This window comes from Meles meles, chromosome 4 (genome assembly GCF_922984935.1).
Source record: "Meles meles chromosome 4, mMelMel3.1 paternal haplotype, whole genome shotgun sequence".
NCBI classification, from domain to species: domain Eukaryota; kingdom Metazoa; phylum Chordata; class Mammalia; order Carnivora; family Mustelidae; genus Meles; species Meles meles.
The window spans coordinates 86,965,777-86,983,933 of record NC_060069.1 but is presented as its reverse complement, the minus strand read 5'-3'; the positions used below and the strand labels follow the sequence as shown (position 1 = coordinate 86,983,933).

Genomic DNA, 18,157 nt, shown 5'->3' with positions numbered 1-18,157 from the left:
CCCAAAGCAATCTATAAATTTGATACAATTCCTATCAAAATCCCAATGATGGTTTTTGCAGAAATAGCAAAATCCATCCTATTATCTCTATGGAATCTCAAGGGACCTCTAATAGTCAATATAATATTGAAAAAGAGCAAAGTCAAAGCTCTCATACTTCCTGGTTTTAAAACTTACTACAAAGCAGGGAGCCTGGGAGGCTCAGTTGGTTAAAGAATCTGACTCTTGATTTCAGTTCAGATCATGATCTCAGGGGTGTGATACTGAGCCCTGCACGTTGGGCTCCACACACAGCTTAAGAGCTCAATCTCTCTCTCCCTCACCCTCTGCCCCTCCCCACCCCCTACATGCTTGCTCTCTCTTTAAAAAAAAAAATAATTAAAACAGTACAAAACTACAGTAATCAAAATAGTATGATGCTGACATAAACACGGACATAAAGACCAATAAAATAGCATAGCTCAGAAATAAACACATACAAGTCAAATGATTTTTACAAGGGTACCAAGACCATTCAAAGAAAGGATAATTCTTTCGACTGATGTATTGGGAAAACTGGATATTCACATGCAAAAGAATAAAATTGGACCCTTATGCCATATAAAAAATTAACTCAAAGACCTTACATTTGAGTCAAAGACCTGAATGTAATAGCTAATATATAAAACTCTTATATGAAAACATAAGGGAAAAGCTTTATAACATTGGATTTGGCAATGTTTTCTTAGGCATTAAAAGCACAGGCAACAAAAGAAAAAGATAGATGATTGGACTTCATCAGAATTAAAACCTTTTTGCATTAAAGGGCAAAAGACCCTCAAGACAACCCATGGAATGAGGGAAAATATTTTTCAATCATATATCTGATATCCAGAATATATAAAGAACTCCTAAGAACTCAATAAAAATAAGTTAACCTGATTTAAAAATGCACACAGGACTTGGACAAACATTTCTCCAAAGAAGATAAACAATGGCCAACACACTCATGAAAGGATACTGAGCATCACTAATACTTATAGGGAAATGTAAATCAAACTTGTGTTGGTTATGTTAGGATGACTATAATCAAAAGGAAAATAATAAATGTAGCCAAGGATGTGAAGAAATTGGAACTCTTGTGCATAGCTTGTGGGAACTTAAAATGGAAGAACCACTGTGGAAAACAGTTTGACGATTCATCAAAAAATTAAATATAGAATTACCATATGGTTTAGCAGTCCTACTTCTGGGTGAATACTCAAATGAAAGCAAGGACTTGAACAGATACTTGTACACCCATGTTCATAACAGCATTATTCACAATAGCCAGAAAGTAGAAACAACCAAAGTATCCATCAATAGATGAGTGGATAAACAAAATGTGGTATATGCACAAGAATATCATCCTGCCTTAAAAAGAAAAGAAATTCTAAAAGATTTTATTTATTTGACACAGAGAGATCACAAATAGGCAGAGCATCAGGCAGAGAGAGAGGGAAGCAGGCTCCCTGCTGAGCAGAGAGCGGGATGCTGGCCTGGATCCAAAGACCCTGGGATCCTGATCTGAGCTGAAAGTAGATGTTTAACTACTGAGCCACCCAGGTGTGCGCTCCCACACTCTGTTTCAAATAAAGTAAATTTCTTGAGAAAGAGCTTTGGAGATCTTTTTTCTCACCAACTGCCTCTCTTACTAGGCCAACTTTCTGAGCCACTGATCTGGAATTGGCTCCATTCAAAATTCACCAGCCTCACTGGCTTTCTTTCTAATCTAAGAAATGACTGTGTACTCACTGTTTCCTGTGTTTGTTTCTTTATTACTAATATCTATGTATCTCCTGAAGGATTGCCTAGCACAAGTCACATTTTCATTTTTCGGTGATCCCCTGCTAAGCTCTGTGCTTGTTGGGAATAGTTGTCTCTGATCTCTTTGCCCCTCTTAGCATGGATCTTTTGTCCTGAAGGTGAGCTAAGGTGAAGGTGACCAGGGCCCCAGTGTTCTTGGTTTTGTATACTTTGCCACATTCACCAGGAATTTAGCCTTTGCACTTTGGAGCTGGAGAGGATGACAAATGGTGACCTTCCCTTTCTGCTGAGATACCATATTTCTTAACTGGGAGCTCAGGGGAGAAGGAGCCGTGTGGTCTTTGCCCTGGCAGTACAGAGTGGAGCTTCCATCTTACTGACCTAATGGCGTCGGGGAATGGGTTGTGGCTCAGATGCCACAAACTTTTTTCTTACTTTAGCATAAATTTCTCATCAACCTAATAACTACCATTCTTGGTTTAACCGAGCAGTTGTTTTGAAGGAACAGTTTCTCCTAGACTTTGGAAATAATCTCTTTGATAATAAGGATATTCTTATATATCCTCTGTTTTTATAGAGATACTATTTAAATATTAAGAGGACTTCTTTTTTTTTTTTTTTTAAAGATTTTATTTATTTATTTGACAGAGAGAAATCACAAGAGAGGCAGGCAGAGAGAGAGGAAGGGAAGCAGGCTCTCCGTTGAGCAGAGAGCCCAATGTGGGACTCGATCCCAGGACCCTGAGATCATGACCTGAGCTGAAGGCAGCGGCTTAACCCACTGAGCCACCCAGGCGCCCAAATATTAAGAGGACTTCTAATTTAAGACTTATTTATATGATTTATAGTTGGTAGTCACTCAGTTTTTATATTAAATATTGGGGGCTATGTGTATTCAAAATGATTGCAATTTTGTGGGAGTATTTTCTCAGTCCTGTCTGAGCAATTTTACCAATATGAATAGATATAAGAGCTATATTCAGAATTTACAGGTTGAAAAGTTGATAAATATAAAACCAGGAAGGAAAATGTTATAGTAGAGGTCCTCACAAGCAACAAGTACTTTATCATACTCATTCTGTTGTAGTATAGTGTTTGGCATAGAATGTAAATTTCTTGAAGGCAGAATCTTTCTCTCTGGCCGTACCTGAATTATAGTAGGGATTTAACAAATTTGTTCAGTGAACCAATTTATCAATAAAATAAAGAACCAAAATGGCAATTAATGTTTCAGGTTGACCTGTTGTGAAAAAATTGTGAAATAGGAAATAACCAAAATGACCATATTGAGAAGTTTGCAATCTCAGAGGTTCATTAGTATTCTTCAGTGAACATGAAAAGCCATATTTAAGAATCTGGTAGCCTGATGTTTTCTGTTTCTAGGGTGATTTATGCCATCTGTTTTCTGCTTGCCCTCAGAAGCTCTGTGGAAAAAAACTTGAGGGTGAAAATTCCAACTTTAGGATTTATTTTGCTCCTGACAAGTAGGAAATATATTGGAGATACACCAGTGTCTTGGGGTCACCTTCACACCTTGATGACTAGCTTGTCTTAAATGTCTCATTGAGGAGTATTTATCATGATCAGTACCTCTTACACATCAGAGATGCAAAACTGTCAACAGTTATTTGGCATCAGGGGGAGCCTAACTTGAACCACAACAGCTCATGATTATTTCTTACTTTTTATTCAGTATTGTTTTGGCCTGACCACTATTCCCTAAAATTTCCTCTCCCAAAGTGAACATATTTTACTTGCAATTTTTGGCACAATAATACTGTAGATGCTAAGAGAATTTGCTCTGTAATGGAATCTGAAAATGAATCCTTGTATAAAGCAAGGGATCTTTTTTTTTCTTTAAAGATTTATTTATCTTTAAAGATTTATTTATTTATTTATTTTAGAAAGGGTGCATGAGTGAGGGGATGGGCAGGAGGAGACAAGAAATTCCCCACTCAGCAGGGACCCCAACATGGGGCTTGATCCCAGGATTCCTGGGATGATGACCTGAGCTGAAATCAAGAGTCAGATGCTCAATTGGCTGAGCTACCCAGGTTCTCCACCAAGGAATCTTTTCTTGAGTAAGTTTATTAGAATATGTATTGAAAGAAGGTAAAAATTTAACTGACTGATTTTATATATATTATATATATACATATGTATATTTTATATATAACACACACACATAGAAATATCTTTGGTTTGATGCTACCAATTTCCTTCTTGACACCCTATAATTCACTTTAAGTTGTGGGCTTTTTTTTTCTTTCCAAGTGTATTTGTTTAGCGTAAATATCGTCATAATAATAGAAATAATAAAAATAGAACTACCCTGTGATCCAGTAATTGCACTACTGGCTGTTTGCCCCCCAGATACAAAAACACTAATTCAAAGGGATGTATGCACCCCTATGTTTATTGTAGCATTATTTACAATAGCTAAATTATGGAAGCAGCCCAAGTGTCCACACTAGATGAATGCATAAAGAAGATGTGGTGTATATATATAATGGAATAAAAAAGCCATGAAAAAGAATGAAATTTGCCATTTGCAACAAGGATGGAGCTAGAAAGTATAATGCTAATAAGCAAAATAAATTAGAGAAAATACAGATACCATATGATTTCACTCAAATGTGGAATTTAAGAAACAAAACAGAGGAGCACCACCTAGGTGGCTCAGTTGGTTGAACATCTGACTCTTGATTTTGGCTCGGGTCATGAATCCTAGGGTCATGGGATCGAGACTGGAGTTGGGCTCTGTGTTCGGCATGGAGTCTGCTGGACATTAACTCCCTATCCCTCTGCTCTTCCCTCTGCACTCTCTCTCAGATAAATAAAATCTTAAAAAAAAAAAAACAATAATAAAATAAGCATGCAAAGGTAAAGAAGAAAAAAAGAGACAAACCAAGAAATAGACTCTAAACTATAGAGAACAAACAGATGGTTACCAGTGGGGAAGGGGGGTGGGTGGGTGAAATAGGTGATGGGGATTAAAGTGCTTAGCATGATGAGCACTGAGTAATGTATAGAATTACTGAATCACTTGGGGCGCCTGGGTGGCTCAGTGGATTAAGCCGCTGCCTTTGGCTCAGGTCATGATCTCAGGGTCCTGAGATCGAGCCCCGCGTCGGGCTCTCTGCTCCGCAGGGAGCCTGCTTCCTCCTCTCTCTCTGCCTGCCTCTCTGCCTACTTGTGATCTCTCTCTCTGTCAAATAAATAAAATAAAATCTTTAAAAAAAAAAAAAAAAAAAAAAGAATTACTGAATCACTATATTGTGTGCCTGAATCTAATATAACACTGTATGCTAATTATACTGGAATTAAAATGAAAAGTTAATTAAAAGAACAAAATAGCATTAAAGAATAATCTTTAGTTTCACTGATCTCACTGAAATCATCTTCTTTTTGTGTTTATATTAAATTTGAAAGACGTGTTTTTTTTTTTTTTTAAAGATTTTATTTATTTATTTGACAGACAGAGATCACAAGTAGGCAGGGAGGCAAGCAGAGAGAGAGAGGAGGAAGCAGGCTCCCTGCTGAGCAGAGAGCCCGATGCAGGGCTCGATGCGGGGCTCGATGCGGGGCTCGATGCGGGGCTCGATCCCAGGACCCTGAGACCATGACCTGAGCCGAAGGCAGAGGCTTTAACCCACTGAGCCACCCAGGCACCCCAAAAGACAATGTGTTTTTGAGAAAGGAAACATTTGAGTCAGTGTGACTCATAGCACCATTAGTTAGCTGCTGAATCTTGGCTGTGTTGTCTTCTTTGAAGCTTAATTAAATATTCTCTAAAACAGGATGATAATGCCTATGATTTGTGATCCTCAGTTGTGAGCATAAAGCTGTCTGTGTGTTCTAGGACTTCAACTTAGTTATGATAGTTAATTTCAACAGCTGCAAATGAGTTGAAAAACCAGTTGTCTATAAACCGCATATCAAAACTTCTACATAATACAATGAAAGATGGGATAATAGGATAGTAGGTATAAGAAGGAGAAGAAAAAAGGTAACCTAGACTGCTAATAATTTTAATAATAAGTACATCTGAACTTTTGCCATAAAAGTGATGATTATATTAGCACAATGCCAAATTAGAGTGCTAGGCTGACAATACGGAAACCTGAAACTTAGTGCTGGTTTAATCCCTATAAGTACTGTGCTAAAATGGGAGGAACATAGGCTTTGGGGTCAGCATTACTAGGCTTCAAATTATGGTTCTATCACTGGGTGAGTTATTCAACTTAAGGCTGTCCACTTGTCTATAGTAATACATATCCAAAGCATTAGGGTAAAGAAAATAGCTGTTATTTATTACTTTTTTCTCTTATTTTGGGTTTTGTTTGCTTTGCCCCACTTTTCCTAGTTTCTTTAGATGAAAATTGAGGCCATTGATTTGAGACTTTTTCCTCTTTTCTAATATAAATATTTAGTGCTATAAATTTCCTTCTAAGTGCTATGTTAGTTGTGTCTCACAAATTTTGGTAAGTTGTGTTTTTATTTTCATTCATTTCAAATGTTTAGGGCTCATTTGGCCCATTTGTGAGGCAGTAGTTTTCTGAGGACTCTGTTTGGTGCTCTGTATTAGAAAGTTTTCCCACTCTGACTGATAAGGGTACAATAATTCCCAGACCTGTGTAGGCTCCAAGGATTGTTCTGTTTACTACTTTCTTTCTCAGTTTCGGGTAGCTCCTTCCCACAAAATGCAGATTACTACTCAGCCAAGGACTTGAGTGGTTACCTCTGCATGTAACTAGAGCTCTTTCTTTGTAGCTCCCTTTCCCTCAATATGGTGCCGCAGAAAACCTTAGCTGCGTTGGCCTCCCCATGCTCTGAACTCTGTCTCCTCAACTTATTGAGACCACCAGACTCAGGGTTCTCCTGCCCTGTTCTGAGGCCTGGAATTTCTCCAGGCAGTGAGCTGAGGTATTTGCAGGGGTCGTTGCATTTATTTATTTCTTCTTAGCAGTTGCTGTCTTGTGCTGTTATCCATTCTTTGAAAGCTGATATTTCATACTCTGTTTAATTTTCTATTTATTTATTTATTTATTTATTTATTTATTTATTTATTTATTTTTTAAAGACTTTATTTATTTGAGGTAGGCAGAGAGGCAGGCAGAGAGAGAGAGAGGAGGAGGTAGGCTCCCTGCTGAGCAGAGAGCCCAACGTGGGGCTCGATCCCAGAACCCTGGGATCATGACCTGAGCCGAAGGCAGAGGCTTTAACCCACTGAGCCAACCAGGTGCCCCAATTTTCTAGTTATTTAAACCAAGAGGATAAAACTAAGTCCCTGTTACTCTGTCATGGCTAGGAAGTAGTTCATCTTAGCATCTTAGTAGGTAATTGATATAGGCTAATTATAAAATCTTTTTAAAACAAATCACTCAAAAATTCTTACTTGAGTAAATTCTCAAGGTGGGTGATTTTTAGAACTGTGTATTAACGTTGTATAAATTTTTATGCTTTTTCTTTTTTTTGTTTTTAATCTCAGTGCAATTAATAAATATAATAGTCTGGGACCTTATTTAAAGGTTTGACATTCGTAGACTATTGTTATGAGCCTAATTTTGTTTTTAATACTTTCTGAACTTTTTCAGAAATAATATGTTTTAAAATTTATATAGTTGGTCTAAATAGTATTTGCTGACTTAGCACTTTTAAGTATTTAATGTTTTCAGTTATTTATGGGTTTATTGTATTTTTGTGACATCCTTAAATCAGATATTAAGATCTAAAATAAAATTCATTGATAAAATATATAACCAAAAAAGTTACTAGGGAGAATTCTAAGAGTATACGTAAGGGGAGATATAACTTTTGAGATGAAAGATAATTGATTACTGATTTAAAAAAAATGCCACAAATGTAATATCTAGATTTCTGTGTTTTTTTTAAACAACCTTTTCTTATAATTTAGTTAAGGGTTTAACTTATAATTAGTATAAAGGGTTTAACTTTTAATTAATATATAACCCTCAAATTTCTGTCTTATTCAGTGCTTTCTTCAGTGATGTGCAGAAAGACATGGAAGGTATGACTCAAATTTGCAAATGGCATGAAGCTTGCAATGGTTAAAATACTAATGTTTTGCCTTTGAGACCTAAAAAATAGGTACTTAAAAAAGGCGAAAAATAGCTTAGTAGCAGCATATGTCAAAACTTTGTTGAAACAACTGTAGTGTGTTTGCCAGAAACATCAGTATGTTAGAGTGTATCAGTAGAAGTGTACTGTCAAGAGCAGGTTAAAGCGTGATAGTTCCCTTTGTTACCTTCTTGTTGATGTGTTTGATTTATCAAAAAAATTTTTTGAAATAAACTTAGACATAGAAAACCTGCAAAAAATAGTGCAGAGAGTTTCCATATACTCTTTACTCAGTTTCTTTTAATGTTAACCTTTAATGTTAACCCTGGTGCCTTTATCAAATCTGAGAAATTGAAATTTATACAATATATTAAATAAAGTGCAGACTTCTTTCAGATTCCACAGGTTTTTCCACTAATAACCTTGGTATTCTAGGATCCAGTCCGGACTATCTGTTGTTATATTGGTCAGATCATTTATAGTAGTATGTTTGGGTTTTGGTCCCAAATTAAAATATTGTAAAGCTTAAAAACCAAGTCAAATGCCACTTTTTCTGTTTTTGCCTCCTATAGTTTGAATGATTTGCTTTGTTCTATGCAGTTAATTGCATGTTGTTTATACTTTGTTTTCTCTTATTGGGTTTGTTAGTCCATAGCCAAATAATTAATATTGGAAAGAACTCAGTCTTATTCATCCTCTTACAAAGAGCCCTTATGAAATGAGACCAGCGTATTCAGAGCATAGTGTTAAAAGAACTTAAAATAACATGAGTGTGGCTAAAGGATATTTTACTGTATAAGAAGAGCATAATTTCCAACTATTTGTGAAAAAGGAATTAAATGTGTCCTGTATGTGAAATTATGGGTAAATTTTGGCAGAATGATCTGATAAAAAGTTAGAGGAAAGAACAGTGGATATTTTTAAAATCATAGAAGGTTGTTGATATACATAAATTCCATCTGTCTCAGATTAGGAAAATGTTAGCTAATAAAGTCTGATCAGCGTAACTCTGGTCTGTGCTGGAATGTAAAAATTATGACAGTTCTGTGAATCGCCAGGTTTACACACTTCACAGCACTCATGATAGCACATACCCTACCCAATGTCCATAACCCCCTCCCCCTCTCCCAATCCCAGATTCACAGACCTGTACCCCTGGGGATAAAAATACATTATATGTTTATTAAAAAAAAAAAAATTGGAAGGGGAGGCGAACCATAAGAGACTATGGACTCTGAAAAACAACCTGAGGGTTTTGAAGGGTCAGGGGTGGGAGGTTGGGGGAACAGGTGGTGGGTAATAGGGAGGGCACATTTTGCATGGAGCACTGGGTGTTGTGCAAAAACAATGAATACTGTTACGCTGAAAAAATAAATAAATTAAAATTAAAAAAAAAATTATGACAGTTTCCTCTAACATTTTTGTTTGAAATATTTATATCAGATATTGGAATCAGCCTTAATCGCCTTTTAGACTAACATTTTGGCTTGTTTGTTTTTATAAATGTTCATTCTTCTTTTTGCTGCCCATTTTGGTTTTTACCTAGTTGGGTTTTATTTTGTTTTGTCGTCTTAATGGAAGTGGTATAACATCGTGGTTCAGAACATAGGTTCTGGAGTCAGACTTCTGGAATTGCATGCCTGCTGTGTATGTAACCTTGGGCAAGTTACCCAACCTTTTTGAGACTTCATTTCCTCATCTTCAAAATAAGGATAATAACAGTAGTTACTTCCTTGGGTTATTCCATGGATTAACTGAATTAGAACATTGAAAGAGCATAGTGCCTGACACACAGTTTTGAGTGCCATGGCTCAACAAATGTTAACTGCTTGCTGTTACTGCAGTTAATTAGTTAATTTACAACTTTAAATACTAACAATATTACTCAGCTCTTTCTCTCATTCTGCTTTTAACTTTTATACTCCTACAAAGGGAAAGATGTAGTGCTGCCTTTCAACATTTTTGTTGACATTATAATTTCATAGACTTTTCTTAATTTTACTATTTTTTTTAAAAGATTTTATTTATTTACTTGACAGAGAACATGTGCACAGGCGTGCACAAGCAGGGGGAGCAGCAGAAGGAGAGGGAGAAGCCGATTCCCTGCTGAGCAGGGAGCCAGATGCAGGCTTGATCTCAGGGCACTGAGATCATGACCTGAGCCGAAGGCAGCTGCTTAACTGACTGACCCATCCAGGCACACCTTAATTTTACTATTTATATAGCTTAACATTAAGTGCAAACTGAAGGGAAGGAAGGTTAAGGTGCTTTTCAGCCTGAAACAATCTTTGAAACAAAACCACTTTATCAAATTATCTACCTATTATGCACTTATTAACCAGTATAATTATCAACAAAATTAATTTTTGATAATGTTTATCCTGAAATATTCTAGTTCTAAATACCTTCTGAACCATTAAAGCAAAATTATATTCAGCATGATTTTTATGTTTAGGTTTTTTTGAATATTCCAGTTAAAAAGTGGTAATCCAAACTACTTTGGAAAGCTTGGCAGTATTTACTAAAGCTTGATACCCCCATTATCCAGCTTGATATCCTATGGTTCTGTTTTTATGTACATACTTAACAGATGTGTATGTGTTAATGTCCATGGAGTGTTTATAACACCCCTATTTGTAATAGTTCCTAACTAGAAATTACCTTCATGGCATCAGCAGTAGAATAAATTTTGGCATAGTCACACAAAGTAATACTATATAAAAATGGCAGTAAAATATCCTCCAAGTATAGTTTGCTCAACAGCAGGGCTGAATCTCACAAATACAGCATTGAGAGAGAGAGAAGTCTTAAAAGACCACTTACTATACTATATGGTTTTGTTTGTGTCAGTTGTGAAATTGGGCAAAATGAAGCTGTTAGAAGTCTATGTAGTGACATTAGGAATGGGGTTCGAAGAGTAGTTATTGACAGGGAAGATGAAGGGAACTTCCAAAGCACTGTTAATGTTCTATTTCCTAATACAGGTGTGTTTAGTTTGTAAAAATTCATCAAGCTGAAAAATTATATTTTGTGTACTTTGCCTTTTTTTTTTTTTAAAGAATTTATTTATTTATTTATTTGACACAGAGAGATCACAAGTAGATGGAGAGGCAGGCAGAAAGAGAGAGGAGGAAACAGGCTCCCTGCTGAGCAGAGAGCCCAATGTAGGGCTCGATCCCAGGACCCCGGGAACATGACCTGAGCCGAAGGCAGAGGCTTTAACCCACTGAGCCACCCAGGCGCCCCAGTTCATTTATTTTATTACCCTGTGTTCTGACATATCTGAAATTTGGATGTGTCTTTCAGTTGCTGTCCACTAGGTGGCAATCATAGTGGAGTTGACTTCTCCGGACTTGGGAAATTAGGCCATAGCTGTTCATATTATTTTCACTTCATTTGAGTTATATTCCTTGTTGGTACTGTATGGGTTGAGTTTGATTGTTGTTACAAGTATCTGGAAAAGAATGGCGCTATGTGGTTTGTCATTAAAGCAAAAAGTGTGCAGAAAGGTACAGAAAAGGCAGCATGGTATAAATTTAACACGATTGAAGCAAATATTCATTGTTGGAAGGATAACCACAGTTATAGTTCTCTGCAAAGTAAAAACCAAGTGCTTTATGGAATCAAGAAGGGGAACTATTTTATGAATAAATGAAGGAATGCTGCATTTTATTTCTGAAACATGCAAAAGCATTTCCCATGACGAAGCAGGAGAAATTGTCATATCCTGTGGATAGGTGGTTGATGTGACCAATTCACACACCATATAGGAAGACTATTGTGTCAGAGCTTTAATTGTTCACATCTTATAAATTTATTGAATTTGGTGACTTTTTATGTGTTTATTCAGTGTCTTACACCTATTGAGACAGTCATTTGATCTGTTAATGTAACTTTTTTTTCTGTTAATGTAGCATTTTATGTTAATATATCTTCTGATGTCAAATCATCCTGTATTTCTGGAAAAGCAACTTGCTATTTTCTCTTTAAATTAATAGTTATCTTGTGGATATCTTTTTAACTTAGTGTATATAGATTTACCTCATTCTTTTTAATGGCTCCATTGTTTTTCTATTGTATGTTTTTTTAAAGATTTTATTTATTAGGGAGAGAGAGCATGAGGGAGAGAGAGCAAGCATGAGTAGGGGACAGAGAGAAGAGGGAGAGGCAGGCTCCTCGCTGAGCAGGGAGCCCAGTGTAGGACTTGATTGCAGGACCCTGGGATCATAACCTGAGGTGAAGACAGACACTTAATGGACTGAGCCACCCAGGCGCCCTATTGAATTTTTTTTAAATGGCTGCCGTGATGATGTGCATGATTTCCAGCTTTTGCTATTAAAAACAATGTAGCAGGGAACATCTTTCTATATATATATCTTAATATATTGGGGCTATTATTTCTATAGGACAAATATCTAGAAATGTGAGTTTTCATTGTTTGATAACATGACATAATGGAAAAGTTAATTTAAAAAAAGTACATACTTGGTTTAGAAATCATTTTAGAAATCATCGGGGTGCCTGGGTGGCTCAGTGAGTTACAGTCTCTGCCTTTGGCTCAGGTCATGATCCCAGGGTCCTGGGATCGAGCCCTGCATCCGGCTCTCTGCTCCACAGGGAGCCTGCTTCCTCCTCTCTCTCTGTCTGCCTCTCTGCCTAGTTGTGATTTCTCTCTGTCAAATAAATAAAATATTTAAAAAAAAAAAGAAATGTCAATCATCACTGGAAAATATACCAACATGTTAACAGTGGTTTGTCTTTGGGGTGATGGGCTTATGTGTGATTAAAGAAAAAAAATTTTAGTGGTAGAAAGGGAATGAACTTTAAAAAAACCAAATGCTTATGAAATCAAATACTACTACTTTAGAAGTCCTGGGATTATGAGCACTTGGGAGGATAGGAACTGTTGTAGCTCCCAGATAATTCATCTAGCATAATGCAAAATACATGAAGCAATCTAAAAGATGTTTTTAGAAGTAAGTTTAATTGATTTTTGGAATTTAATGGAGAAAAAAAACTTCTTGCCAATTCTTTTTCAGGGTTTTTTGATTAACTCAAAACCAGAGAATGCCTGTGAACCCATAGTGCCTCCACCACTCAAAGACAATTCATCTGGCACTTTCATCGTGTTAATTAGAAGACTTGATTGTAATTTTGATGTAAAGGTAATGTTTGTTTTTTTCCTTTTTTTTTGTTACGTTTTTTCGTTTCTCTACATTGAATTCTCCCTTGTTTCAGAAAGGCTTTAAAAGTTTTATAGAATTCATCCAGATTAAAAAAAGAAGGTGAGGATGAAAGGAAAATGGGAAGTTGGTGAAGGCAAGCAAGACAGGAACAGGTTTAAGTTTTTATTCATTTGCTACAAAATTGACTCTAAACTTTAAGCAGCCAGTACAAAAAGGGGGACAGCTCACAATTCATAGTTTTTACAACACTGTAAACAAATTGATGAGAATAAAATGATTGCTATTGGTCCTAAGGATTTTCACGTGGTTATTGGGAATCTTAAATCTTGAATCTTTAATATTAGAATATTGCTTGATCTAATCTAGGAATGGAAACATTAGCCTTCAGTTTTATGCCTTTACTCTTCCATTACCAATACTACACATGTATTTATGTTGACATTGGGATTTCTCTTTTGCAATAAGATAACTCTGTCACCTGTACAAAGTTTGTCTCCCTGGTGTGGGTTAGGTCAGATAGTAAAACAAAGTTTGCCATAGGACTTCCCTCCCTATCATCAACAATGCTGCTCTAAAGGTTTTTGATACCTCTAATGCTGTCTTTGCAAATCTGGCTTTGGATGGTCTTGGCTGAAGAGCCCACTGAGGCCCGTATAAAAACCTTGATGTTACTTTTACCGAACTACCTCAGACTTGAGTGTCATGTAGTTTCTTGTGTGTATATTAGAGAATAGACATGGGATATTACTTCATGGACTTGACATAGCTAAGATCAAGATCTTAGATGATTTGTTCAGTAACAAATCATCAGGAACAGACCCCTGCAAGTTTCTGCTCCTTGCATTTCATGAAAGAAATGACATTTCCATAATAAACTTATTAAAGGAATAAAATAAATAAGTGTAAAAGGGTTTGGAAATGTAGAGCACTTTGTAAATGATAGGTGGTGTTACTGTTGTATATCATTTCCAAATCTTAGCTCTTAGTTGCCTTTAAATGGGAAATAAATTAGAAATTGAAGTCAAATGTAGATTTCCTGCTCTTCAGAATTATGTCTTTTTTTATAGTCGTTTGAATTTAAGCCATTTTAAGATTTGATCTAGAACTAAAACTGTAATAATTGCAGATTGTTTCAACAAAAAGGAAACATTATTGTAATATTTCATTAGTTTCTTGCTGCTGAGAAATTAAAAGTAAACTAAAATTTGCTGATTCTAAGGTTTATTGCATTATTATGCTATGTAATTTATGGCTCAGTCTGGTCTTTATTAACTAGAAACTACAATACTTTTTTTTAAAATAACTTTTTCATTGGGGATGGAAGGTGGTTCACTGCAAAATTTAAGGAAATACTGTTGTTGAATGTTTATTTTTCATGGTGAAAACACAGCTCTGGAATGAATAGGTAGGCCTATTAGACCTCCTGTCCCTTGAGTGGATCCTTATCATGAGTCTGAGTGTTTCTGATAGAATTTTATGATTAGCTATACTCCAGCAACTCTCTTCCTACTTCCTGCCTTGAATTTTATGCTGCAGCCATACCCCCTCCTTGAAGTCTCTTGTACAATGCTGAACTACACCTTTGTGCCTTTATATATACTATTTCCTCTGTTCAAGATCTCTGTCCAAGGTGACATTTAAGTGCTAGCTGAGGATGTTATCTTTTCTGGAAGCCTTACTTTTCTTTCTGCCCTCTCTGATAGAATGAATCATTTTAGCTCAATGTGCCACTCTTCTACTTTGTAAATATCTCCTTTACTGTTTATCACATTATTTTTTATTATATATATGTTTCACTTGTGAACTATGTTTAGAGTTCATGTTTTAATTATAGTTATTACCTAATTTGTATCATAGTGCATAGTAGAGCAATAAAGGTTTGTTAAATCAAGCTATATAGTATAGTAGTAAGCCTTCTACTTATGCATATAATGCATTGTTTTAAAAAACATGTACATGTAAAAATGTTTAAATTGAGGATTCTCATTTTAGAAAGAGAAATAATAGAAATTTTCCCATTCTACCTCACTGTAGATACAGTTTTAATGAGTAAGATTCTAGTCTGTCGTACATGTTTTTAAACTCTGTTATCTTTCCTTCACAAATAAACAACAGAGTGTATTATAGCCATTTAAGGCTAAAGATTCCTTACTCATGTTTTTCCTAATGGTTTGTCTTGTCTCAGTTGTGTTAAAAATATGAGACCTCAGTTTATAGGGAAGACACATTAATTTTAATGAAGATCTGGAAATAGATTGCATACATTTGAGTCCCATTTTTTTTTCATTTGAAATACAACTTTATTCTGATTCTCAACTAAAAAGAATGGGAATGACAGTGACAAATTAGATTTTACCACTGGATATAGTAATGTGACTACAGCAGTCTTTTATCAGAAACTCAGAAAGGAAACAGTTGCATTCTAAAATAGCCAAATATGCAGTTCCCCAAAATGAAGGTACTTTTAAAACTGCCACATTCACTCTGAAGCCCATTCATCTCCTCCAGCATCCCCAAGATTAAGCACAGGTGCTGTTCAGCTATATAATAAAGTGGCAAATGTGCTGCACCACAGTGACATCACAGGACAGCTGCCTATAAAACTGGACTTCTGGGGGCGCTTGGGTGGTGCAGTCAGTTAAGCGTCCAGCTCTTGGTTTTGACTCAAGTCCTGATCTCAGAAATCAAGCCCCATGTCATGCTTCTTGCTCAGCATGAAGTCAGTTTGAGATTTTCTCTCTTACTCAGCCCCTCCCCCTGCTCACTCACTCACTCTCCCTCTCTCTCAAATAAGTAAGTCTTTTAAAAAATCCAAGCAAACTAGACTTTTGACACTGCACTTTCTCACAGGTCATCATCCTCATCCAGGCAAACAGTTGTCTAAGCAACTTCTAGATCATGCTTATACTGTGTTGCCAAAGCTAGGTCCCTGACAACCTCTGGTGGGGCAAGAGCAGGCATGGCGACAAACTCCAGGTTAGGGTCTCCAGTTAGTTTTCTAGCAGACACAAGAAGGGCTTTTCAAACTTGTAGTTAATTCTTTTGGCAGAAATGTCACAGTACTACAGGTTCTTCTTTGAGTGGAAGATAATAGATTCTGAGTTAATTTTCTTGTTCTTAACATCTACTTTGTTGCCACACAGCCCCATGGGGATGTTCTCACATACTTGTACCAGATCTCCATGCCAGTTAGGTACATTCTTGTAAATAACTCTTGATGTTACATCAAACATTATAATGGCACACTGGGCCTGGATGTAATAGCCATTCCTCAGCCCACCAAGTTTCTTCTGACCAGCCTTATCCCCTGCATTGTACTTAATAGGTCCTTTGTTGGTATGGAACATAAGAGGATGGACCTCAACACCCAAGGTGTACTTCTCAAGTTTATCAGTCAGATGATGTTTCACAAATGTAGTTTTTCTAGTACCACCATCACCAACCAATACAAGTATGAACTGGACTTGGGATTTGCCTTGGGCAGCTATCATGTTATTGCTTCCAGAGGTGTCTCTGATTGAACTGAATCTCATTTTTATTGTTAGCCGTGTGATCTCAAGCAAGTTATTTTACCTGTGGCTCAATTTCTTTATCTGTAAAATAGGAATTGTAATGCTCCCTACATCCTAGAACTGTTATGAGGATCAAATGAAATAATCAGTGTTAAATGCTTATCAAACAGTGCCTTGCACACAGTAAGTAAGCAGCAGGTATTAGCCATTGACGTTTTCTGCTTCTTGCCATTGGTGTAAAATAGATTAAGAAGAAAGGTGGCAAAGATACTGATTTTATTAGGCCTAGAAGTTTCTCATAATCTGCTGTTTGTAAGATGGATAACCAGGAAGGCCATGGTATAATTCAGCCTGAGTCCTAAGGCCTGAGAACCAAGGGAGCTAATGGTCTGGAGTCAAAAGGTCCAAGAATCAAGAGCTCTGATGTCTCAGGGCAGGAGAGGTGGATATCAGGAAGATCATCTATTTGGGCCTGCAACAAATTGGATGATATCCAGTCACATTGATAAGAGTGGTAGATCTTCTTTAGTCTATCGAATCAAATGCCAATCTCTGTGAGAAACCCCTTACCAGACACACTCCAAAATACTGTTTTACCAACTCTGGCATCTCTTAGCCCAATCTTGTTGACACATACAACTAACCATTACACAGACCTTTCAGAAACTAAGTTATTAACTGATAAGTCACACTATGGTGCAGTAACTCAGTGACAGTTGAGAGTGAAATTTCTAATGGGGTCTATAAAGGACAGTTTAGTCATGCCAGCATGTAATGTATAAAATATAAGTTTCATGAATACACAAGAGTAAGAAGTACAGATCACCTATAGTACAGAGGTACTATGAAGTAGGATACATTTATCATAGTTACTGGAAAAACAACTGGAATCTCATCCCAAAGGGCAATTTCTTTTTCTAAGGGTAGTCATGGGTTGATCGGCTATTAACTTTATTAGCTATAATCTTCAGATCAAAACCCATGGCTGTATTTTCTGGGCTTTCAAATTGGTAATTACATACAGTTTTTTAATTAGGTATGTTATAGAGCCTAATCACTTAGAATGTATATTATAGTACTTCTCTGAATTGAAAATAAATAGCTCTTTATATAATAGGGGCTCATTCATATATATCTACAGTTCTGTATGAATACATTGACTTAAGAAACCAGTTTAAAAAAAAACTTTCTTATTACTGATGTAACATCCTGGGACCAAATACTAAAAATGCTTAATTCAGCCCCATACAGAATGCAGCAGTTGACAATAGTTGCAAGGTTATATTTTTTGTCATGCCTTCTATTGAAAGTGATACCAAATTATCTCAGTGAGAATTAGCTGTACGTTACAAAGCTTTCCTTGGGGAAAAGAGCACTTCCCATTGTGGAGAGCAGAAGGGAAAAGAAGAAGTAAAATTTCATCAACATCTTTCAGTAGTTGTGGTGGTGGTAATCTTGGTAATGTGGTGGGTATTTCAGGGTTTACTCTTTGAAATTCTTTAGATTTTTTTTTTTTTGAAGATGAGTATTGTACTATAACTGAAGAAACCTAGTCTTCTTTTATTTCTTTCTTAGAAGTCAATGATGAAGTGA

General features: G+C 36.3%; 1 protein-coding gene and 1 pseudogene across 4 annotated transcripts in view; one reads left to right on the top strand and one right to left on the bottom strand.

Moving 5' to 3' along the window:
• The window catches only part of RNF13 (ring finger protein 13), a 154,178-nt gene that overhangs the window by 50,600 nt on the left and 85,421 nt on the right, over window positions 1–18,157 (top strand). For all 4 annotated transcript variants that reach the window (XM_046002847.1, XM_046002846.1, XM_046002849.1 and 1 more), the window contains one exon: window positions 12,906–13,031. In XM_046002847.1, the coding sequence (XP_045858803.1) occupies window positions 12,906–13,031 (126 nt within the window). Of the gene's footprint in view, window positions 1–12,905; window positions 13,032–18,157 lie in introns of those variants that run through there.
• LOC123939997 lies at window positions 15,897–16,543 on the bottom strand (annotated as a pseudogene).